Here is a 25,266-nt window from a genome sequence, read left to right as displayed (position 1 = left end):
TCTCCTACTATGCCAGGGAACAGCTGGAAAAAGAAACGGACTCACAGAAATTGGTGAAAAAACTCGGAGCCGAAGCGCATGATCTTCTTCCTTGCGAACCCTCTGATGATTATCCCCCGTCCCTCCGTCCTTCTGTCAGTCCGTCCGTCTGTCCGTCCGTCAGGAGGATCATCATCATCAGCGAAAGCCTATTTATTCAACTTCGTTTTGGTCATTTGATATCCTTCTATTTCGCAGCACAGATAAAAGCAGCAAATAAAAGAAGAAATAAGCATTCTTATAGCGAAGCTTTGATGTCCTCATTAATGCCGTTGTACGATAATAGTCCCTGCAGGAAAGCCGAATTTCTGCGACGATGATTATGAATGATGGTGGGTGAAGTAAAAAAAAAAATGCTTCCCGTGGAAGAAATCTTACCTGGGTTTCTCGCGTTATGAAACCGGCACACAAAGTGGACACCCCAGAGTCGCTGCGGGTGTTCTACAAAAGTGGTGCGTATCTCCAGAGTAGAGCATACTCGCAATGTGGAATTGGCCAACCAAAGAATTCATCGCGAGAAAGCTTCGCGTTCAACCACCATAGTCGTTAGACGGAGGCGTACAGGATTTTTTCGATACAGTGAGAGATAACCGGACGGATGTTCAGAAAACAAGCATGGTTAAGGCTAGGAACAAACAAAAAAAGAGTGTTGAAATAGATAAATCTATAGCGAAACACTATCACATAAGTTTACAGAATCATACAGCAGAGGGTGGTGGGCTGTTACCAGAAAGAAAAAAAAATTCAGGTTCAGCTACCTGAAACCTGGTGAAGGGGCAAAGCATCAACTGTATAAGTGTATTCTCTCCGCCTTGACGTTTGCGCCAGTGGAGAGGAAACCATTCGGGGGTAGACGTGTGCAGCTTTGCTGTAAACGTCACTTGTCTTTGAAGCGCGAAGCGTTCTAGCGCGAGGCTTCAACGAGCTATCCGGTGTTTTATTCAGTACGTGTTACTAAGCATTCCAGCGCGAGGCATTATCGAGTGTCTCGGTGTTTTAGTGCCGTGACGACATGAGATGACGATTACGACGATGATATGAGACGCCGACAGCCCAAGCCCCTAACATGCTTCGCCCCTACAAAACCTTCCCAGCGGCAAACCGGACTGCGCGATCATTGTCTGCGGATAATCAGACTAGTTTTCAACTGCTCAGTGGAAATCAAGGTACAGGGGGAAGCACACGTGCGATGCCGATTCCTGCAAAATACAAAAGAAAAAATCCCATAGACGCTCAAGACACCTAACGGGTACTATTGGAATACATTACACCGTATTCGAAGCTGCGCGATCTTCTGTCCCTGGATTGATTTGTGGTGATTTTGCCCCTTTTGCAGCTCCCAGTGATAATGGCGGTAAAGGTGACGATAGCGTTGAAATGATCGGCGCGTACCCACCAAGAGAAGTAGGTGCAGGCTTAAAGGTTGTCTGTGCACATGTTGGAGCTATACAATCGTCGTCGTACTTTCCCTTTTCTGTAGTTCTGCTTTTGGTTTTCGTTTTCACGTGCCATAAATAATTGCGCGTACTTTTGGAGGCGCTTGTTTTGTATCTGTGTTTTGTTCGCCCTTCTGGGCCCGACATATTTGCCTTTAAAATTACCATGGTTGGCTCCTTATCTAATTAGCATGCTCAAGTAACTCCTGTAGGCCTCTATGCAACTTTCTATCCCAATTTTTCAAACGAACGCCACAACGCATTCATACCGTCAACTTTTGTTTGCTGAAGAAAAAGCTCGTTCTTGGAGCAGGATGCGCTTCGGACTCGCATTCTGCAGGACCAGTATTCCAAACCAACATCCAGCCGGTTTTCTTCTATCTCCTTTTTTTATGTTGGTGCTGTGGGCTATTTTCAACCCATAGTTACGTAACGCCTACACCATGCACCGCATTTCATTTAACGAGGCCTTCACTGCTATGGCACTACAATTACCGTTTTAGAATTTCATCGAAGATTTAGAACAATTTCCTCAGGTGGAGTAAGTTTTTGCACAAAAAAAATTTAAATCGACCTCAAATCCTTCGCAGAAATTTACACCACGTTAGAGATTTCCCCTAAAACTTTCGATTACACTTGACCCTAACTTCGGATTGTTGATGAGTTCGCTCTCAAGCTACAAACGGCGAGCCTCCTGATTAGCTCACTTGGTAGAGCGACTGCCCTAGATAGGCCGTGGTCCCGGTTTCAATTGCTAGAGCAGGGTAAATTTTTCATCAACAGCGAAGTTTCTGGGAAAGCTGCGTAGGTTTCTTTTTATAGGCGTGCGTTTGAATTCCAGGTTGATGCTGCTTTCTTCCTCACAAGAATTTTCGCTGGCTGACACATTTTCCCACTGTTCTGGTACAGCGTAGTCTTCGTGAAGAAAGTTGCTACGTGCGAGATATAGATTTCCTGTGTAAGAACAAGTGCATCCGTTTACTTGAGGTGACAGGGGCGCCCTCGGGGGCGTCGAGATATAAGGAAATGCTTGTTTTTGTGCACATAGCTGTTGAAGAGCTCAACAGGCAAGTTCCCGACTGGCACCTCTCAAGCCACCGTCCCAGTAAAAACAGAATTCGTGGTGTTCTCACCCCAATAGAGACCGCAAAGACATTGCAAAAGTCTAGAAAAAAATGGATCTAGTCTGACTGGAGAATAACACGAAAAAATCGAAGCCACAACGTCAACCCCAAGATGGTCCACGAATTTGAAGCATGCAGATAACTCTTCAGATTCGCATGAAAAGCTCTGTCGCCTGTTAGCACTGTACGACCTGGTCCGTGCTAAATGCCGTTGCAGTGGCGCGTGGTGCAACAGAGATTATCAGCAGCCACACAGAATTATACATCAGTTTCGATTATCGAGATCAGAAAAACGCATGAGTTCCCGTTTCAGCCAAAAAATTTCAGCCAAAAAATTCAGCCAAAACAGGATTTCGTTGTCCATCTGCATATCTTGAAGAACTTTTTCGCACTTCTCTTCTGTGTATTTTATTATCTAAACTATCAAAACTAATGATTCCTTTAATGGGGGCAAAGCCCCGTCGGGGATCATGCTGTCGGCGCCTCTTGTCTACGTCGTCAGCATCTGATTTACTCACGGTACCAGTAAAACGCCATCACACTCGTTTTCCAACACCTCGCGCTACAGAATTACTCATTATAAAAGAAATGTGTATTCTGGATAAAACTGGTTCAAAAGAAACTAACATGATATATTATTCGTGGAACGCTCTTTCTCTGCTTGAGCATTCGTCAAGCACATGCCGAAGCTGTTTGTAGACGGAGAATGTGTTACAATTAAGTACCCACCGGCCCTTGACGCAAGGCCTGATAGAGTCAGGGTGTCGGTGGGAAAGAGAAAAGGTATACTGAGATTGTGCGGGGCCTGGTTGATCACCGAGGACCAGCTCCTAGGCCACTGCCTTCGCGTTGACCCCTGCCACTACCCCAAACTGCTACGATAGGGCTTGCAATTTCCGTAAATACGGTTCAACGCTTAAGAGGGCTCCACCGCCTGAGCAAGCACGCGATTGCACCTCTCACTGGCGCTTCTCCTGTTCCCAATCTGCGCGCCATGTGGCAAGAGAGAGAGAGAGAGAAACAAAACATTTGAATACATTGATACATTGCAAGCTTAGCTTCTGCCCAGGTTTCACGTTAGTGGTGATGGCCCGGGATTTTCACTTTAGGCTCGGTGGTCTTTGAGAGCTCACGCCCGACATTTTGCGCTTGAGGTGCGGTCAGTCGAAAAAGGCGCCAATTTATCACTTGTGAGCCGAAGCTTTCACATCACATTCAGGGGTTCTGTGTTTCCTTCACGCTTAGTTTCAAAGAAGCAGGGTTGCATCTAGTTTTTCGTGACAATTTCCTATTTCTATGTTGTAATTCTCGCTTAACCTTGACGTCAGAATTTTCTAACGAACCTATCTAGTCTGTCACGGCAATACAGCTACAATGTAATATTTTCTACCTTGTAGATAAAAACTACAAAAATATTACAGGTTGAGAGCATGTGTTTCATTAGTGGAAGTTTGAAAAAATATCCAAGATGGACTTTTTATACTGGTTTCCAAAATAGACACCATGAACGACATATGTTCAATGTAGTGTATTTTTTAAATGAACTTTTTTTTACACAAAATATTTTCGTAAAATAGAAAAGGAAGGGCAATAACACTACAAAGTTTGGATTCCCTCACTTGTATAGATGCGGAAAAATAGGGTGAATAATTTGCAGTTTGTTAAAATATATTGTTTCCCATTTTTGGAAGCAACTCTTTCTGAAAATCAAAAATAAAAACGTCTACCTATGTAAATGCATGCAAACTTTCGAGTAAAAATTAACCTGTGATTTGTGGGTTACAGTAATGACACTTTGGAATCACGTGTTACTCTTTCAACGCGCAGGCTACCCCAGCCGGCATCGCGATAGAAAATTCCGGCTGTGTTGTTATAGCCGGCCTTTTTGTTATAGAAAAAGCTTTCTTCATTTTATAAGTTGGACCCCTGTGCACACAAAATTACGTACACTTTTTTTATCAAAATTGTCAATGAGACACGCCCGTAACACCTTCTGTGAAACCCCCCAAGGGGTGTCCTTAATATTCTGTCTCATGGTCTAATGAGAGTGAGATAAAGTGGGTAACGCGTCCGCAGTTGGTACAGAATAGGCTCAGAATGTAAACAAGTTGGCTTTTGATGGTCTGATGGGCCAGAAAGTAATGGTTACTTGAGCACCCAGTCTCTGCCTTAAACACAACTCGCTTTACGAATTTTATCTTTAGTGTTGAGTAGTAGTGCAGTTTTTACCGGAAAAAATTGCTTGATGTCATTAGGCCTAAATGCGTAAGAGGCAATGTCACATTTCAAATCTTGCATAAAACTATAATGCTGCGAAAAACAGCCAGTTACGTTCACTCTCTTATGAGAAATGTTATCTTGGAGACTACAACCGGTAAAAAGTTTTATAATGCCTAAACTATGCTGCTTTCTTTCGCAGATATTCTTGAGAAAATACCTGTCGTCGAAGGGAAGCACCAAAACGTGAGCGACAAGGCTGTGGTTGCTTACCGCGCTTGCCTCGGTGGGTAAATATTTGCACATGGTACCGACCTATATCCAAAGTTCAACTCTCCACGCATTGTCACAGAGATCTCATGAGTTTAAAATATGTACTGCGTTCTTTAGCATCCAATATACTCACCTAAATTTAAAACTGTGCTGCCAAAGCATACCTATTTGTTTCAGAAAAATTTCCACCTGACAAGACATTAGCTATTACAAAGCGGTAGGATTAATCTCCTTATATTGGCTTGTGTGCTAGGAAAAAAACTTTGCAGCCGAGTTTTAAAACTCGAGCTTAAAAAACATAAAACGCAATATTTTTATCTGTCTGTATTTATGTAGGTCTGTATCTGATTGATTGATTGATTGATTGATTGATTGATTGATTGATTGATTGATTGATTGATTGATTGATTGATTGATTGATTGATTGATTGATTGATTGATTGATTGATTGATTGATTGATTGTAGTGTTTAACGCGCCGACGCAACGCAAGCGATGAGGCGCGCCGTAGTGGAGGGCTCCGGATTAATTTTGACCACCTGGGGATGTTTAACGTGCGCCGTAATCTTGTGCGCACGGGTGTTTTTGCTTTTCGCCTCCATCAGAAAAGATGTATTTATGCACGTATGTATGTATGTATGTATGTATGTATGTATGTATGTATGTATGTATGTATGTATGTATGTATGTATGTATGTATGTATGTACGTATGTATGTATGTATGTATTGGAAGACCATGGTTGGGTTGTGCTGGTATAAACTGTAATTGTTCCCATGATGGGATTAAAAAGGAATGTGACGATTAAAAAGTTCATGTCTTCCACTGGTATTCCTCCCCTCTTCCTCAGTGAAAAACTCCACTCACTAGACCTTGCTTATCCACTTGGCGCTTCTATAAATTGCCCCAGCCCTATGAATTGAGCTTGCTTAAACGATTGTTTTTCTTTTCTGATTCAGCACATTTTAGACGACGACAATAAAATTTGCAACTCTTGTTCACACAATGCTTCATTTATTTATTTATTTACTTAAAATACCTGACAGGCCCGATGGCATTGGGTAAGGGGGATACATGAAGAAGCATAAAAAGAACAAGCAGCCGACACAAGGCATAACTGATATTCTAAGTACTGTGAACAGTGATTCACACCAACTCAACTACAGATACCTAACTAAAAGAGAAAAAGCAAAAAACTCCACATGGGCACATTGTAGGAGATAAGGCAAAGTAACTTCATGGTTCCGTACAGAACTTTCAAGACCTTTATTAGGACGTTTCTCAGTTATTTCTTCGAGACCATTCTTAAGATGCTCAAAATTTTGCACGGAGGGGAGTTTTTTTTTTTACGGCGCTTTGTACTAGCGTACCTGGAAGGGGCGCTGTCCTGAGGTGTATAGAAAGCTATCTTTATTGCCGCCGAACTTTTGTATTGCACCAGAGCAAAGCATGGTTCAATCAGGGCACCTCTCACTGACGGACGAACCCATCGGCTTAGTATGAAAATTGAATGTTTCATGCAAACACGTTGTGTTTTCAACGTTAACAACAGCTGGTTTTGATTTAACCGGCTCACCTTCCAGCTTGAAATTTGGAACAAAATGTTTTTTCCTCCTATTTGTGCTGTAATCGTTTCGCTGATACTCATTAATACAAAACTTAATTTTAATTTTCCAGTCCTTATCAACCGAACCCAATCCCAATCCTTTGGAAACCATCTCGCCGAGTACAGAATCCCCCCTTATAATGAAGTTGGCAGGACGGCGGCAAATTTTGTTAGAAGCGGTATTTCGATATAAGCGACCACTCCATAAAACATGAAGTAGTTGAGATATAATTGCGCCACAACTGCGAAGAATCAAAACACAATGCATCCATTGAAGCAAAACTTCACTCAGGTGCAAAAAAGGCAGTGAGCTTGGGCTGTTTGAAGTTCCTTCCGGGCGCGAGCAACCCCTGCTCCAATTTGACCAAGCATTGCTTGAGGTGGTGGTCGCCGGTAATGCATTCAACGTTATTTCGCACGAAGCGTATACTTCATTGCCAGAGGCAGGCGCCATCGGCGCCTAAGTGACTTAATGCAGCGGGCGACGCAGGACGAGCTTCGGAAGAGCAGCGACGTCATAAATGGCAGCAAGGTGGCGAGTAGTTGACATGAAGGCAAGCGAGAGGAGTGACTCGCAGAGTAGAGAGCGAGTGGGTAGAAGAAGACCATATTTTATAGGGGCGAGGAAAGGGTCGGGGGGCGTCTAGTAATGTTATCAGAGTTTCGAGCTGGAAAGCGCCGGAAATGCCGTGGCTCGAGACTGAGGCTGTGTTTGTTGAGCTCAAAAAATTGTTAACAGCTCAATCTGCGTGCGCAGGGCAATTATAAACACTGGCTGGTTTTGCACTATTGTATTTGCATGATCACTGATGAATTTGTTCCCGAGGGATGAATCCATGCAGCTTGCAAAACAAGAGTTTTTGACGCCTCGTTGTCGACGACACTGATAATTCCACGGTTCGAGTATCAGTGTTCACGCACGGTCGCGTCCGTGTCATTGACCAACGTCTAGGAACAAAATTTGATGATCCTAGTGTACTCATTTTGACCGTTTGCCTAAATTCGGATAGCGCAAATCGAGCATAGCCTACTCCAGAAAATCATCGGTGAAACATGTTGACCGTCATGTTGACAGTGTGACTCTCCGCTGGGTAGCCGCTGCGCGGCGACGCCTCCGCTCGCCACCTCGCTCAAGCGGGTGAAGCGCTCCGTGCGCCTCGGGTAATGCGGGATAAAATGCAAGCGTTCGGGTTGGAACGAGAAGAAATTTCAAAAAAAGCGATATTTCGAGTAAAGCGATTTTGTTATAAGAAGGGATTGCTGTAATTGTTTTGGTTTTAAACACGAAAGTCTCATTGGCTGCCTAAGTGAAAAATTCCGGTATGCCTTATCGTATGTCTCTCTGTGCCTCGGTCCCTCGATTTAGCCATCCGGCCAAACATTAAAAGGACTCTTGAGCAAAGCGTTGTGATGCCGTAAATTTTTAGAAGCAGTAAATGTGGCAAGATTCTGAAAAGAAAATGTTGCGCATATTTGAGTCAAAACGTCAATGCACAACTGGTACTCGCACCCTTCGAAAGATACTCCGCTCCGATTTCTTTCTGCCGACGCACGGCCTGGCTGCGTTCGGGACGCCGCCGCACCCCCCCCCCCCCCCCCCCCCTTCCCGCATTCAAGGTAACGGCTCGCAGCATCCCTGGTTTCACTTCGTGTTGCAGCAGCAGCATGGCGTCCTGCGTGCCGAGCCTCGCGCGGAAGCCCAGCATCGCGTCGGGATACAGCTCGTTGTCCTCCAGGAACCGCTGCCACCGGGCGTTCAAGACGTGCTCCAGCACCTTGCCCACGCACGACGTGAGCGAGATGGGGCGCAGGTTCTCGATGCCCGGCGGCTTGTTCGGTTTGGGAAGCAGGATGGTCTCCGGCAGGCCGAGGAGGCGGGGATCACCTTAGCCCTGACCCTGTCCGGCACGCGGACCGTCCTCAGCGACTCCAAGTCAGCGATTTCCAAATTTGCGAGGGGCACGGTGTGCAGGAGCACCGCGCGGCTCCTCTCTCGGATCCGGGAGGGGACCGCCAACAGCACGAGCATCCGGTGGTTCCCGGCCCACGCGGGCCGGGAGCTGCCCAACGGCCACCACAACCGCAACGAAGAGGCGGTCGCCGCGGCCCGAGTCCTCGCCACGTGCCGGACCGCGCCCCCCCACCTCGACCGAACCCCGGAAGACTCCGGGGAGGAAGCAGACGACGACCACGACGAAGACGCAGGGGAGCCCCTCGTCGCCTACGGCGAAGTGCTCCGGTGGTACAGACGCGAAAGAGGGACTTTTCCGCATCCACACCCCGGCCTGTCCTGGGAGGAGGCGGTGCTCCTGCGGCAGTTACAGACCGAGACCGTGCTCATGCCGGCGCTGGCGCGCCACGTGTGCCCGGAACTCTACGAGCGGACCGAGTGCTGTGTGTGTGCGCGAGTGCCCGCGGACCTGGCCCACATCATGTGGGGCTGCGACGAACAGTGCGCGCGCGACGGAGGCGACCGCCTCCCGCCGGACATTCGCGAGTTGATCGGCTCCCCGGAGCACGGCAACCGGCTCAGGGCCGTCCAGCGGCTCGAGGCAGCTCTGGCGCTGCAACGGCAAAAGGAAAGGCAGCGCCCCTCGCCTCCCGGCCCCCGCGGCGGTCGAGCGGACGGCGACGGCGCGGGCGATCCGAGTAACCCGCGCGGCCGGCCGGGCACGACGCCTCGGGCTCCGCCCGCTACCTAGCGCAGGTAGTTAGACGAGATGCGGCGAAGCCCTGCGTGGCCTGACACGCACCTTTCTCGCAGGACGAATCAATAAAGGTCATTTCTCTCTCTCGCTCTCTGGTTTCACTTTTCGTAGAGCCACCTGTGTGAACTCTACAGGGACAATTGTTGTGGGCGTCGTTTACAGCTTTGCTTTCCAATCCCTTTCACAGCGCGGATTGGACCATTTTATTTTCATTCTCGCGAATCATGTTGACTGACATTGTGCTTGTCATCATGCCTATGCAAATGATTTTTTTCTGCTTGTTCTTTCCCCGCTCAGCTTCTCCGAAACGAGAAGATACACCAAAACCTGTCGTAAAATTTCTGACCGCCCATGGTCTCGATAAATGGCCAATTATTGACGGAAGTACAAAGTATAAAACATGGACTGAAATTCTCCTCAACGCCGGGATAAGTTCTGTATTAAGTTTGTATGTTGGAAAGGACCGTCAATCCCGCAGTTCTCACATTATACAGGTAAACGGCCTTCTTTGTACATCAATAACTGCAAACTAAACTAAGCCAGATGAGGCTTACCAAAACGCAGTGTATGTTTTACCCATTTGTAATCGGTAGTTTCAGAACGCAAATTATAATAACCAACATGCACGTTTATTTCTTTATATATAAATATTCTAAAGCTAAGGCTGAAGTGTACAAATACCGGGGTTGATTTGGTTGGTTATAAAAACTGCTGTAGTTTATAATTTGTTTGTTTGTTTGTTAAAGCTTTGTTAGATAAAAGGAATCGACCAGATATAAATATTAGACACATGTATTCCGCACTTTGGATGATAATAAATACCTTAAGGTTTCCTTTATTTAGAGGCTATTTTACATAGCAAACCTTAGCTTTCTCTACATAAATAAACGACATTTGTTTCGGTATTTAATTATGCTGGACAAGTTTACGAATTGTGGGCATTTCCTTTGCGGATAACTTGTGGCGTCATTTCCGGCAGTGACGAGAATTGCACGACAGACAAAAATCGCAACAGTACCAAATCTTCACGAGAGCAAAACATTGAGCGGAAATATTTCGTATACAGGTGTAATGTTTTTCTGCTCAGCAGTTCCCCTAAACCCCGTGGGTTGTTCCACAAGGCATGCTCGACTTTCTTTTCCGTGATTGCATGGGAAAGAAGCGGCGGTCCCAAATTTAAACAACGCTAATCCAGAAGGCTGTTGACAAACGACTGTGTAAACAAATTTTATTTCGGATAATCCAGGTAAAAGTGCTTGTTGTGTTAATACCGTAACTGAACATCCTTGCTAAAAGTCTGCAAATGAAGGATGGATCCCTGGTATTGCTCAGTGAAGCAATTAGTTTCCTTGCTTAGTTGCTAGCTGCTACTCTTTTTACAACAAAGTTTCGCTTTTGTTAAACACACACGTGGACTTCCAATACAAAATATCTACAACAGCAAACGTTTTTGCCAGTAAATACGCAGTACTTCTGTGAACAATTGTTCAGCATAGTACTTATTGCTCGTAATGTGAAATCTTTTCAGATAGACCAAGTGAAATTCTCAGTTGTGGGCCGAAACCAACTAATCCACCCTGACGATACGGAGTACAATATGAACCTAGTCGAAGCTTACAAAGGCTTGATTCAGGAAGTTGCCTTATTTATCCGCCCGAAAATCAGACCACCGAAAAGCCGCGAACTTGCTGACAAGCTTGTGAAATTTGAAGGACAACTGGCTAACGTAAGAATCCTTGTTACTTCTTTCGCCGCTGTGGTGTTTATCTTTTTGTAATGGAGTAACAGTTTTTTATTGTTGTTCGAATTACATGGCTATGCGTTTAAAAAAAAAAAGCTTTAAAATATTTTTTGTGAACACCCATCAATATAGAAACGACCACCTCCAGATAACCCTATTGTCATATATATATATATATATATATATATATGCTTCAAAAGAAAACATATCGTGTGTCGTGGGTACACTGGTGACTTCTCAGACATTTAAGGCTCTTGAACAAAAGTAATGCCATTTCTGAGATTCGGTCAGGACTGAGGATCAATCCTCCCAGTACCTAGGGCTTAGCTGCGGATAAAAAAAAACATTCCAGCTTTTTAACGCAAAGCTTTCAGCCTCTTGCTGATGTCTGCTGTAATCCACTCAAAACGCACTGCTGGAAAACAAACTTTCTCTGAACATGGTGGTGAATTTGGACGAAGAAATCTTTACACGCTTCCCGTGGTTCGAATCGAAATTGGCTGCCTAGCCTTCCGAAGCCAGCATTTATCAGTTTGCACCTTTACGGCCCGGTCGAAGCAGTTTGGATGCATGGACGTGCAAAAATAGATAGAAAATGTCCCCCCCCCCCATCCCGTCTTTTGACGACAATTACTGAACGCTAGTGAAAGCGATGGAAACGGGCGTATAAGTGAAGCACTCAAGAAAGCAATCGCAGCGCTGTAAACCGCCCGACAAGAAACACGTGCTCGATTCAGGGTTGATGCGTTTGGTGTTGGACTGGACTTGGGCAAGCTTCGCTTCCCCATCGTTGTTATTTCTAGAGTGGAAGTTGGGTTTTTTATCGCACGCAATTTCAATCCGGCGTTTTCGAACAGAATCGTGTTCACCGCCACAGTAGAAAACTTTGATTGATTACTTCGGGAAGTGATCTGCTATAACAACTGCGCTCTGATATATTGATAACAATTAGTACCTGGACTGACACAGTGAAGGAAAAATAGCGCTCATCGGGTTTCCACCTCGTAAATTCAACTGGTAAACTTAGTAGTATTGCACTGCACAAAAAAATTTGTTTAATAATTGTTGCGTATTTGCGGACGTTACCCGTGTAACATTCGCCGTGATGTATTTTATTTGCAGGAATTTATTTTGTGAACTTCATACGCAAGCTGAGATATTTTATTCTGGTCAATTTGCATGGGAAGTCTACATAATACATGAGAAATGAATATTCATTCAGTGATCACGGGGCACTATTGCTCCTTGTTTTCGTTTCTACCAGAGCACGCGATGGTTATGTGGTACGCGTTAAACAAGCGTTGAAAAGAGAGTCAGCTTGGCAATACTGAAACATTTTATAAACAATGGTTCTTACAATTGATGCAGACATGGCAAAAAACGAAATAAACAAAAAAGAAAAAAAAGTGCCACGTTGTGAAGAAAGCAAAGTTCAGGTATATTTGCTAGCCTGATGGAAATAGCTATTGCATTTTTGACGCGGCTAACTCCCTCAGGAAGACCAGACTTGCGACAGGACGAGGAGCAGCGAATAACCGGAAGGAAAGGACTGGCGCAAGTGTGGTGTGGTGAATTTAACCACGCCGAGGTGGCGGTTACGAATGCTCGGCGTGTCACCTGTGGATCATTATATCGCCTGCGACCAGACGGTAAAATTCTTCCCGGTGCTCTTTGTCCGCCGAATTTAGCTTGCAGGTAGGAGAGACCGATTCACCTGTGCTTCTGTCAGCTGCGCTCCCTTCAGCCAGCTTGTGACCAGCTGCCCTATGTGGTAGAGATAAACACTAATACTAATGGTACTCTCAGGCAATGCCCGGGTGTGCATGCATACTGGCTGCAACACACGTTGAGTATTCTATAAAATGTGTAAATAGCTGCAAATCCGCTTTTGCCTCTTATGTGTTGGTCCGAACAAACCCGGAAATTTATTTGTTGACATTGGTAACTGTCACGTAAATGCGCAAGGACCAGTGTCATATATGGAGTGTCCTGCAAGATAATGAAAATTTCCGACGTTTCAGCTTTTTTTGCCAAACTACACCGATACGCCCCGATGGCTTAGCAGTGTCCGCTACGCCCACAGGAAAGCAGACAAAGCGTGCGCGGCAGGCAACTTGTTCGCAAAATGCTCATTGGCTCACAATGTGATCAATATGTGCTTTTTGCAAAATTGCTCACTAATCATCGCTAAAGCGACTGCATCATTATGTGGCGTCCGGTTTCTTTTATAATTTTTGACATTTACCATTTATATGTCTTGGTTGGTCCGATTAGCAGAGCCCTTTACGTGCCAAAATGCGCGTCACGTACAGTTGTAAGCACTTAGGAATTCTCGCCTGCTGTCAAAACACGGGCTTTTATGTGAGAAGTAAATTTCAAAGAAGGGCTATAACTACTGTGTTATTTCAGCAACCCCGTAAAAATTTATAACCTTTATATTGGTAAAACCACAACGTGAAACGAGGATTTTTTTTTTACGAATGTGTTATGGCAAATTCTCACTCGAAATTCACAAAAAAAAGTCACTTGGTATATCACCAGGGGGCTCCCACAATACGAAATGAAAGGGTTCCCAATATATCATGTGGCGTGTTTAGTCCATTTCTTTCCTTTACCGTTCACAATTAAGGTCAGGCACTTCGATGGTCTACTCGCAACGCTCGAATGCAACCAGCATAAACAACAGCACATTTGAAAAGATATGCAAGAGCAGATTAATACCTTCACAGAAATCCTGCAAGCAACCACCGCATCCTTACCTTACAACCTCCGAAACTATATTACCACCTTGCTACGCTCACTTGCACTCCCGCCCAAATGCCCAGTCACTGCTTTGCCAAACTTAGTCGAAAGCACCTTAATTAATCGCCCATAACACTCGACTTGTTCAATTAGAAACCTCTGTTATCCATATGCTGACAACCCCGCAAGCCCTACATCAGCAACTACAGCGCTTTGGTTCGATTTCTACTTTCTCCGCAAGGGTCTGTCGTCCCCGTAAAGAAGAAACGTTCCTCTGCATCTATCTTGTCCTAGAGAATGGTACGGATCTGGAGATTGTTCTGTGTAACTGACGAAGCCTAAGTAAGATTAAGGCGCCTCTACATCAGTACCTCCTTAGTGTCTCCTTTCTCTCTCCTTTTTCTTCTTCTCCGGAACGCTGAGGATGCTCACGCAATTATAGGTTACCCCGGCTACATTAAGGCGGCGGACACACTACTCGCACCCATTGATGTGCATGGCGACGTGGTCGTAGAAACACTGGATATTCCCGTATGCCCCTCTGCAGTATGTAGTTGGGGTGTGGTATTATTACCATTCCTCAAACTTTGCACTGAGCCTTTCTTCTTTCTACAACCCCTTGTAACTTCCGCCTTATTCTATGTCCTCCGACATTCCCTGCATTCCCTACCCTCCACCAATAGTTTGCTCTCTGCGACGACCCACGTGTCCTTACACAATTTGCTGTTGCCCGCTGACACTCAAATCCGGTCATCTTCTCGGCTGTTTTGCCCAGGAACGCCATTTCACTCTTTTATACTCCGGCCGCCCCTTCCCGAGGGCACGGCATCGCAGTGTTTGTTTTGTTTTTCTCCACTCCTGTTTTTCTTCACTCGCAGATTACAGCCAAAAACATCCTCTTCGAATATTTGTTATCCACCTCACCATTTTCCTTTCATCCATTCCTCGATTTCGTCTAGTCACTGATATTGACTGGCACGCCTCCGCACGGCTGTCTTCCCACTCGTTTGAGTCGTATAACGGCTGGACGTCCGGCATTTCATTTGCGCGTTCGAGTCGTAGTTGTCATGCTCGTACCTGTCGCCCACCACACTTTATTCGTTTATGGCACGGAAGTAAACATGGCCAACGCTTTTTAACCACATAGCTTTTAATGCCCTCGTTGCGCCATCCATACGCAGAAAAAATAGCAAGAAAAATGACGAGCACGCGTACCCAAATCGGGGGCTGGCCACGAACACCGCGTAAGGAGGACTTTTGAAAGAATGAAAAAGGCATTTGAATGGACAGAGTGGATGTAATCACAAGCTACAATCTCTAACATTTCGGAAGTAGGGGTTTTAACAAGAGATTGGGCTCTTTTAACCGAAAAAAATACAAACTAACATGGCAGGCGCTTATTATGAGATACACGTCCAGGCTTGCGCGTGGGCTTCCACCACGTGAGGGGCGCGCAAAAGGAATAGAATACACATGTTGGGGATTGGCCAGGAATCCGGCGTAGGGGGGACTAGTGCACCCGCTACAAAAAACTGAAAATTAAAAGCTTAAGCCCGGTGAAGCCAAGCCAAGCCAAGAGTGGGACAAATAGTTGTTCTTTGATCTTTCGGTTTTGGTGGTTTTTCCGCGTATAAGCCTTGGAACTTAGGCCCAGCTTGCTGTGATCCCCCCCAGAGACCCCTGGCACCTCACCGACCGGTCAGTGACGACGCCCGAATCGCTGATGCGGCCCTCAGGCCAGCGTTGCATCACAGTCGCCGAGTAGGCCTAGCTTCCGCCAGCACCGCCGGCCCTAGAGCTAGGCGCACCGCGGTTGCTATGGTAACACCTACGCTCGATCTGCATGGACGCGGCGCTGCATTCACGACAGCATGGAGACTGAAACGACTGCCGTTCCTCGTCTTGCTGCTCCGGATCCGATGGCGCAGTAACAAACGTCTATAACGGGTAATGATGGTCCGACTGGCTCTAAGATGCGAGCATGTAAACAACCATTGGGAGTTCCTGCTATGTCGACTCAGGACACATTTGTGTGTAAACGTGGCAGTGCATCTGCAGTGATTGTTATGGCGCCCCGGGTATCGCCGCTGTGCAAAGTGGCGATTAATCCAATGGATCGCTTCAACGTCACGACTCTACCCAACAAGGTCCTTCAAGGCACTCTGGATTCCTGCCTCCAAACCAATGGATTTCAGGTTTTCGCCATTCGCCGTCCCACTAACATCATCTCTGTGTGGGTGTGTTCGCTGGCGGATGTTGACCGCCTCTGATCTTTGAAGGAGATCCCCTGCCTGCCCGTGGTGCACTGGGGCATCAAGTGTACCTGATTTCGAGCTCCGACCTTCGCAGGTATGTAGTTTTTGGCGTCGACCCAAACGAGTCTCCAGAAACTCTCGCGGCTACGCTCACATGCACGTCTCACAAGATCTTGCAAGGTCGATGCATGGGTCGCGGCCGAATGTGCCTAATACCACTTCAGGGCCCGGCATCTCCTCCAGCTCGCATCACATATTACGGTGCTATTCTGCGATTCCCCAAGTACAAATCAGGTGTGGTCTATTGCTACCGGTGTTTTTGGCCCGGCCATATGCGTTCCTCATGCCCGCAGCCTGAACAAGGCACGAAAAACTCGCAAGAAGCTCTTAAAGATAAATGTGGCACATGCAGAAAGGACGACTACGAGGTTACGTCCAAGGAGTGTCCCGTAAAGCACAAGGCTAATTAAGCTCGTCGCCAGAATACCCGCGACAGCAAATCGACATAGCAATACGTGTCCGATGGTACAGTTGCGACGTCTAACCGATATGCGGTTTTGACACACCCACCGATGAGGAGACGTTTCCTTCGTTAAGCCTTCAGACTGAGTCCGAAAATACCCTTACGTATACGGAAGTACTCAAGCGGGGCAATACACGCCGGAATCGGGAGGACCAGCTGCATGAGCCACTTCTGCAAGCTTCTGAGGAGTTGGACGAAGTCAAAAGGCGCCTTAATTCGCTACATGAAGAAGTCCAGCGTCTTTGCCAACGAAGAAGTTTGCTCACACGATCGTCTCAATGATCAGCTACCGCTGAGAATCGGGATACAGACCCCTTTTACCATAGCTAAGCTCCTTGCAGCTATTGACAAGGCTAAACTGCGCACAGCGCCGGGACCCAGACGGTGTAACGTATGAAGTCTTTACGAATATAGACGGTCCCGGTGTGCAGTGGTTACTCGACTGGCTCAACACTATCTGGGCGTCTGGCGACATTCCACTCACCTTATCCCGAAACCTGGGAAGCGCACCGACCGGTTGAGTAACCTTCGTCCTATTGCACTAACATCCACTCTTGCAAGCTGGGGGAACGAATGCTCGCCACGCACCTTTCCTCTTGGCTGGAACGATACGGATGGTATCACCCAGCTCAAATTGGGTTTCGTCCACCACTGGGAACAGACGATGGTCTGGACCATCTGTCATCTATGGTGATTCTAGGTGGCAGGTCGCGTAAGATCCGCACAATCTTGGCCATGGACGTTGAAAAGGCGTATGATAACGTGAGCCACTCTGCTATAATCGGTATAGTGCAGAGAATCCGCCTTCCACCACCAGTATGCAACTTTGTGAAGTCTTCCCATCATAACCGCTCGTTTTCTATACGCATAGGCAAGGAACGCGTGGAGCACTTTCTTTCAGAGTGACGCGTGCCCCACGGCTCCGTATTCTCTCTTATGCTGTTCAACCCGGCCCTACTACCCTTGGCGTGGCAGCTGGATAGCATACCGGACACGTTCTTCCTCGTCTATGCGGACGATATCACTGTGTGGTCAGTGCATGACTAATTGCCTAATCAACAAGCAGGTCTACAGGCTTCCGGGATCATTACCTCAAAGTGGTGTTCACTTGTTGTCCGGAAGCTGTCTCCATCCAAAACTACTTAGATGTCTATAGCAAATCGTAAAGGACAAAACCGGGGGTCGCATACACCGATATCCCTTTTTCCGATGTTGAACCACTTGCCGCCACCGATCATATACGTATACTGGGGCTGGACATCTGTGCTGCTGGGTCGGCATCCTCGTGGGTCCGCCCCACTCGACAAAAGGCCCCCAGTATGCTACTCTTGTTTCGCTTAATCGGCCAGAAGTCAGGGGGTACCTGCTCTCGAGTCATGCAAACGTTCGTGCGTGCTGTCTTCCAGCCTCGAGTCCTTTACCAAGCCCAGTTTCAACACCTTATCTCGGGCGGCTGGTATCGCTTAGAAACTGCAAATAGAAAAGCAATGTTACTTATCACTGGATCCCTCGCATCACCTTTATACCGACACTTCAAGCCGAGGTGGAACACAACCCGCTGGATGAAATTGTACGCCAGCGTCGATCGGCATGTCGTTTGAAAATACAATCAATTCCCGCCGCGGCAGCACTTGCACACTACTATGATCGTACTTCGCCTCTGCATGCTACCTCGCTCACGGAACCACCTCCATGGCAGCGACTTCAGGCTACGAACAACCGGCCTCTAGCGTGCGTAAAAAAGCATTGTCCATGAAGCAAACCAGGCCAACCCACCGCTTCTCTTGACTCGCCAGAGGACCTCCAAGCCCATGTTGACGCAGGGGTAGCCAACGGCATCCTCCACACAAGCCTTGTCTGCCCCACTATGCCATCCGTCAACTAGACATGCTCGTATTTCACGGAGGCGCTACTTCCATTTGTGTTGGCGGAGATAGTTGCCCTTCATGATGGCCTGAGCGCTTTAGCTTCTGAGCTATGCGCTGCCCCACTACCGTGCTTGGTATAATACAGGGATTTTACCCAGGCTGCTCGAGAGCTCCAGCGCGTAAACAGTACACTGGGTGTTACGTGTGAGGTGCACCAGATACTGCAATTATTCCCGTGCCCTGTTTGCGTCCTATGAACCCGCCGTAGCACGACCACGCATGCTCTCGCCGACTCGGCCGCTCATCAGCAGCAAGTGGTGTACCCGCTCCCGTTTTTAAGCTTTCACTGGTGGACACCCTACTCATCAAAAAAAGATATTCTTCGGCGCTCCACGCGTGCCCTTCTCCCTTCGCATGGGTCTGATCTTCCTGGCGGCTTCACCCGCCGTGAAGAGGTCGTGCTTCGGAGAATCTGCCTGGGCATCGCACTGACGCCTGCTGTGCGAGCAACGCATAAGGGATGCGTAAGAGGCTGCGCCTCTTACGCATCCCTCCCCTACTTGCCCCTACTGCCCTGCCTCTGTTGCTGAGGCTACATTGGAACACCTCATAGGGACGTATCCAGGGCTCCAACCAACCCGAGCTCGACGCAATGGGGCCACAGGACATCGCCCAGGCCGCCCTTCCGATATTCACTGGTTGACTCACGGCCCCCCTTTACAAGAAACTCTTGCAATTTATTTCGGAAACTGAGCTCTCTAGTTTTCTCTAGTACCCGCATCATTGTGTGTGTTTTTTTTGTTCTTTCCTTCTGTGTCGTACCTCTGTCCTGTTTCGTCCATTGCTTCCTCGTTACTTATGCCATGTGGCAAAATGACGCAATAAAAAAGCTTAAGCCTTTTAATGAAGAACGAGCGCATGCGAGAAGCGCTACAACATTGGCTGGAGATTACGATACTCGCTAATTCAAAATTTTGTTTCCGCTGTTTAGCTGTTTTGAATATACAAAATATGTTGAGGCAAAGAGTTTCAAACAGACATATTTGTATGGTTACCGAAAACCTTTTTTGGCAGCAGCTAACCGAGTACAAGCACCAGTTACATTTCTAATTGTTCAGCCCTCACGCTGAGTTCTGGAGTCTGCGGTGCTCAGCCTCCGCTCGTGCAGCACATTTAGCTGCAGCACCTGACGAAACACACGAACGGTTCTCCCACTCGCAGTTCACCACTCATTCCTGAGTGCTTCTGTGCGCTGAGGCAGCAGTCGCTTGTGGGTTCTCTCGACGGCTGCGATCATGAGCTTCTGCATATGCGACGCGCAGTGCGTCCAAGGAAGGGACGGCCACCCGTGTCTTAGGAAGCGAACGCACACCATCGTCACCCGCACGCCTCCCTCACATTTTCGCCCATCGTCCCGCAGACGACCGTCTTGTGCTGGCACAGTGAACTGCCCCCGTCCCTTACCGCGCCTTTCGTAGAACGCTCGCGCCGCCAAAAAAACCGCCTTACCCTCACAATTTCGCGACACTCTCCCCCTTCGCTTTCTTTCACTCGTCGGTTTTACGATCGTTCGGTGTGTTACATGACGGTGGCGACGCCGCGCATCTCTAGATGCGGCCGCCAAAGGCTGCGCCTAAAAATCGGAAGTAGAAGTTGAAACAAAAGAATCAACTTTTTAAACTCGAAAATAAAAACGAAATTCCCGCGCCTTCCCGCGAGGAGAACACGAGTAAATGCAGAGCATTGGGGGTCGTTAACGCCGCGTAAAGTCGCGTTAGGGTGGGTAGTTGGGTCGTAGTTGCGTTGGTGTTGGTTTGGGGTAGAGAGAGGAGAGTAAAGTCGCGTTAGGGTGGAGCGAGCGTCAACCAAGGAAGGAAGGAGCAACGCAGTGACTGAAGCACGAGCGACCGCTAGCCGCTTTATTTTTGCAGCGCGCGCAGTAGAGGGAGAGCAGTACGGGGGGGAGAGCGCGCATGCGCAAGCAGCGCGCGCCCTTTCACGCCCAACCGCGCTGCTATCACGCACCTGTTACGCCGAGACCGCGACGGAGCGAATGGGCTGACTACGACGCATGCGCGTGCGGCAGCTGCTGTTGAGAGAGAGGAGGGAAGGAGGAGAGTTGCACCTGCTGCGGACGCGGAGCTGTTGACGCCGTCCGACGCAGGAAGAGGCGAGGCTAAGAAATACTCTGCATTTAAAATTATCAGGACTGGTGCTTAGTCCCAGAAACATATCCAGGTTTGATCGTAGGCTTGTGACACGTGAGGGGATAGCAAGATATTAAAGCCGTTCCACTCAATGTGAAACCTGTCGGAAGTGCAGAGCAGTGTTTCGCCATAATCGGCTGTACCGCCGTTATCCGCTTACTGCTACCACCCAATGCAATTCAAATTTCCCGCCTTCGCAGTGCTCGCGCGCCCCCTGTCTGAAACTGCGGCAGCGGGAGGTTTGTTCTGTTTGTGCTTTTCTCCCCGCACGTGCCAGCGTTCCACTGCCACATTTTGCGTTTACTATCGTAAAAACCAACCCCAACGGGCGTCTAAAGGAGCTAGGGCGCTGCCGGTTAATTACGTATACTTTCCCCGAAATGTACCGATAGTTTTGTTTGCGCTAAACAACGGGAAGATGTATGACAAACGCCAGCGTTTCACGAGTTTCGAACGCTTATGTCTATATAAACCGCTTGGCTTTCGAAGCCTCTGGGTACGCCAAAAACAAAAAGCGTTACTTGGATTGGATTTGATTGGATTGGCCACACTGCCCGAGATTGACCAGTTTCGCGTAGCTCCTGGAGAGCCGTGCGGCGCAAACGCGAGGATTAAATTGCAATGGATTGGATTGAATTGAATTGGATGGCTTGTCTTGAACTGGATTGGTTTTGGATTGGATTTAATTGGATTGGATTTGGATTGGATGATAAGCAGCAGTAAGCACGATTATCAGCTAATCCTAGATAACTAAGCAAGCTAAGAATAACCACCTCAACCTCAGCTTACGTTACGTATATCCTGGCATAGCCGCTTGGCTTTCGTAGCCTCTGGGTTCGAAGCGCGGCGAAGGGACCCTGACCGGCTACACCTTAACGCCGTGGCGATATGTTTGGTCCCAGCGAGCGAGCTAGGACGACAAGGCGAGCGCCTAAAGTGTTAACAAAGATAATGAGCGCACGCACCAGTCAGCGTTTGAACAAAGAGCATCGCCGACAAAGGGGCCGTCGTCTGCTCATGACGTCTCTCGTTCGGCGATGCTAGGGGCAACTACTTGTGCTCATCAAACTCCTCGGCTGGCGCGGTGGCGGAAAGAGAAACCTCGCCGACTGTGCGCCGTGCACGTGGGGGGTGGGGTGGCAAATAACATCCGGACACCCGAAGAAGAGATGGCTCATCAGGAAGCGCGCCGCGCTGCCAAGCGAAAATGCAATCGGCCGGAACAAAAGTAGTAGTGCAGGTCTTCAATGGGCGAGGGAGCGCTCGACAAAGACTTTCCAGCGTGGGAAGAAGTATACAACAACTGAAGTGGGCCCTGTACAGACAAGGCACCTACATACTTTACGGTTTGTTGGATCTGGTCTTCTTCTTGCGAGTTTCATATATATATATATGCTCAGGGTAAAGGGTTCGCAGTGACTTATATGGCGCTCGTCACGTTTTGCTTCGTGTGGCGGACACAGTTATGCTGTACCCGAAAACTTTAAAGCGCACAAAAAACAGGGACAGACGGGAGCGACACACAGAAGCACTTTGTGTGGGTCTCTCTCTCTCCAGGCACTAAAATACTCAACTTTCTTCCATAATCCCTGCTGGGCGATCCGACATCCTGGCTCACTCCGCTGTCCCCCAACATTCTCAATGTACTGCACACTGTGACGATCCGGACACTGCATTGCACTCACGATAAACTCAATGTATTTAAATCTTTGGTGCACTAATCCCCCCTTGCTCCAACTCTAGCAGGAGCGCTTGCAGAGGACTCCCTAAGAGGCTTTTGACAAGGTAGCATCTCTGTATCTCTAGTCCCTCTTGCTTCTTATCGTTCAGACTACTCCGGTGACCCTAATTCCGATGTACACCACCATTTTACTCTCCGAGAAATCGAAAAATTTCACCATCTTCCCGTAGGGGAACACTGATAGTATACGAAGCAGCCATGGGGTCGACTCAAGTTCCCATTAGTTTTCAGTTCGATCGCGGCGTTGAGGGAGGAGAATGAGGGGAGCGGAGTGCGCGCGCGCGTCATTTATACCACGGAGCTACAGTGGCGCCCCCAGCGGAGGATGCAGCGGCTACCATCGCGTCTCTAACCCTAAGCTGCTCCGCATTATCGCGCGTGGAGCCGCAGGTGTTGCCATTCGTTGCGCAATCCCGGAGAGAAGAGGAGCCTCGGAGAAGAGAGGGGGAATGCCGAAGAGGAGAGGAATGTCGGAGAGGAGAGGAGGAATGTGTCGCATACTACTCAGGGTTCCCACACGGGAAGATGACGACGGTGGTTGAACGCGAAGCTATCTCGTGATGGATTGCTTGGTTGGCCAATCCCTAGGGTCATCCTGCCACAATCATCATAAGTGGTGGCTGGCCAGGCATGCGCAGTTGGGGTGTGGTACTCCGGGTTCCCCTACGGGACGATGACGACGGTGGTTGAATGCGAAGCTATCTCGCGATGGATTCTTTGGTTGGCCAATCCCTAGGGGCATCCTGCCACAATCATCATCAGCGGTGCCTGGCCAGGCATGCACAGCAGGTGTGAGGACGGCGGACAACGACAACGACAAGGGAGGGAGGGACACAGCTACAAGCATGAGATGCTTCGCATCTAAAAGCTCTGTATGCAAATGTTACGCTTTCGGCTCCTGAAGAAGACACCAACTCTCACTCACTCACACTCACCCACTCACTGACACACACACACACACACACACACACACACACACAAGCACAAGCACACGCACACGCACACGCACACGCACACGCACACGCACACGCACACGCACACGCACACGCACAAGCACAAGCACACGTACACGCACACGCACACGGACACGCACCACACACACTAAATACCTCGGGACTTCCAGACCATGCAAAACCATTTCTTCTTCTCCAAACCTTTAATGAGGCTTCGGACTGAGGATGTCTGCCAAACTCGTAAACTTCTTCCTCGATTACAGCGATTCTGAAGCTGGGCAAACCTCCTCCAATTTTTAATCGTCGTCTTATGTCCTCGACGTCGTGTGCTATTAACACATTCAAGCGAACGTCACTAACTGGCGTCTCCAATTCTATTAAAAAGAGGGAGTCCTTTCACAGTCTTTAATGAGTTTCCGATGCTCCGCCAGGGTTGAGTTTCCCACGCTTTGCCAGGGTATCCCACGCTCCGCCAAGGGTTTCTGCTTCTTATGTACCCCTATTGTACCCACAACTTAAATTCACATTCTCTCACCTTAGGTGGCCGTTAGGCCTTTCGTGTTGCCTGTCATCAGCCCAACCTGCCCAGCTTGGGCCTCCGGCCTTCGCTTTTCGCGTGTGCTATTGTATCCGATCCTTCCTTTCAATCCGAGTGGCTCACTTGCGGGAGGACGCCAATCTGTCTCAACACTAACACAATACCCGAGGCTCTGCTCAAAGTGCTGTTCTTTACCCCATCCTTTTCAATCTTTCTATGAACCCCCTAGCTTTCAAACTGGCCGAACGTTCTGAACTTTACCACATTTTTTGATCCTGTCACATTGCACTTTGCTGTTCGTCTGGATCTCCCTTACACGGGCAGTATACCTTGGAGTGTGGCTTCGAAGTCATTGTGTTTTTTCTCTCCACTGTTGGTGTACTTTCTGCTTTGAAAAAATCTAAGCCTCTCATCGACCATTCATGAGCCTACTACCCCTCATCTGCCTCCATCCCGGCCTCCATTCGGGCTATACCATCCCTATAGTCCCGAAATGTAAGGTTCTCAAACACTCGCATGCACCCAAGGAAGTCCGAGCCCAACACTACGCCGTCACGACCTGCGACTCTGTAACCCCATAACCTGCCCGTGTCGGCAATCTGTGATCCGGTCTCTATGAAGCTAATGCTTGCCGTGTTGGTCCCTAACTACGCATGAACAAGTATTTGTAATGTATTCCCTTAGATCGCGTTCACCGATACTCCACTGAAAACCCTTGAAACCGCCCTTTTGTGACTCTACATGACAACTATCGTCACCTCCATGCTACCGTGTTCCCCACAGGCCAAATTTAATTTCCTCTGCACTATTTTATATGTCCACTGCCATTCCTGCTTACTCTTTTCTCCCTCATAGTCAGCCGTTACTACCTCAGGCGGATATATATCATATTCCCGTTTCAAGTATTGCCCCTTCGAATAAAACATCGTATTGTACCTTCAAACCTCCCATCCTGCCCAAATGATCACCCAATCGGGCAGAGAAAAGCAAAAGGTTATATGTTCGCTGGGTTTGGCGCTTGATAAAAAGCCCTCATCTGCACATGTGATCTTTGGAATCGTTTCCAGATACCTGACGTAGGTACCGCAGCACACAACAGTGCAATCAGACGTAGTCAGGCGGTGGATCCGCCGAATGCACGCACTACGACAGTTCGCCATCCCATCGCTAGACTGCTCTGAGTGTACAGAGCGGCACGCGCTCCTGTATTAGGGCACGCTCTCCTGTATAAAGCTTTTGAGTAGTATCGTGCGATATTTCAGCGGCGGAATCAAATGCACGGAGAATCAGTGAGTTA

The 25,266-nt window shown here is 48.1% G+C and overlaps 1 protein-coding gene across 3 annotated transcripts in view; it reads left to right on the top strand.

Annotated features, from left to right (window-relative positions):
- The window catches only part of LOC144172726 (neprilysin-1-like), a 140,964-nt gene that overhangs the window by 20,620 nt on the left and 95,078 nt on the right, over window positions 1–25,266 (top strand). For all 3 annotated transcript variants that reach the window (XM_077701340.1, XM_077701338.1, XM_077701339.1), the window contains exons 5-7: window positions 5,019–5,102; window positions 9,699–9,895; window positions 10,930–11,127. In XM_077701340.1, coding sequence (XP_077557466.1) covers window positions 5,019–5,102; window positions 9,699–9,895; window positions 10,930–11,127 — 479 coding nt within the window. The remainder of the gene's footprint in view (window positions 1–5,018; window positions 5,103–9,698; window positions 9,896–10,929; window positions 11,128–25,266) is intronic.

This window comes from Haemaphysalis longicornis, unplaced genomic scaffold (assembly GCF_048455015.1).
Source record: "Haemaphysalis longicornis isolate Haplotype H1 unplaced genomic scaffold, Haemaphysalis longicornis Haplotype H1 scaffold_255, whole genome shotgun sequence".
NCBI classification, from domain to species: Eukaryota; Metazoa; Arthropoda; class Arachnida; order Ixodida; family Ixodidae; genus Haemaphysalis; species Haemaphysalis longicornis.
The sequence above is the reverse complement of the archived record's forward strand: the minus strand, read 5'-3'. Positions and strand labels throughout refer to the sequence as shown.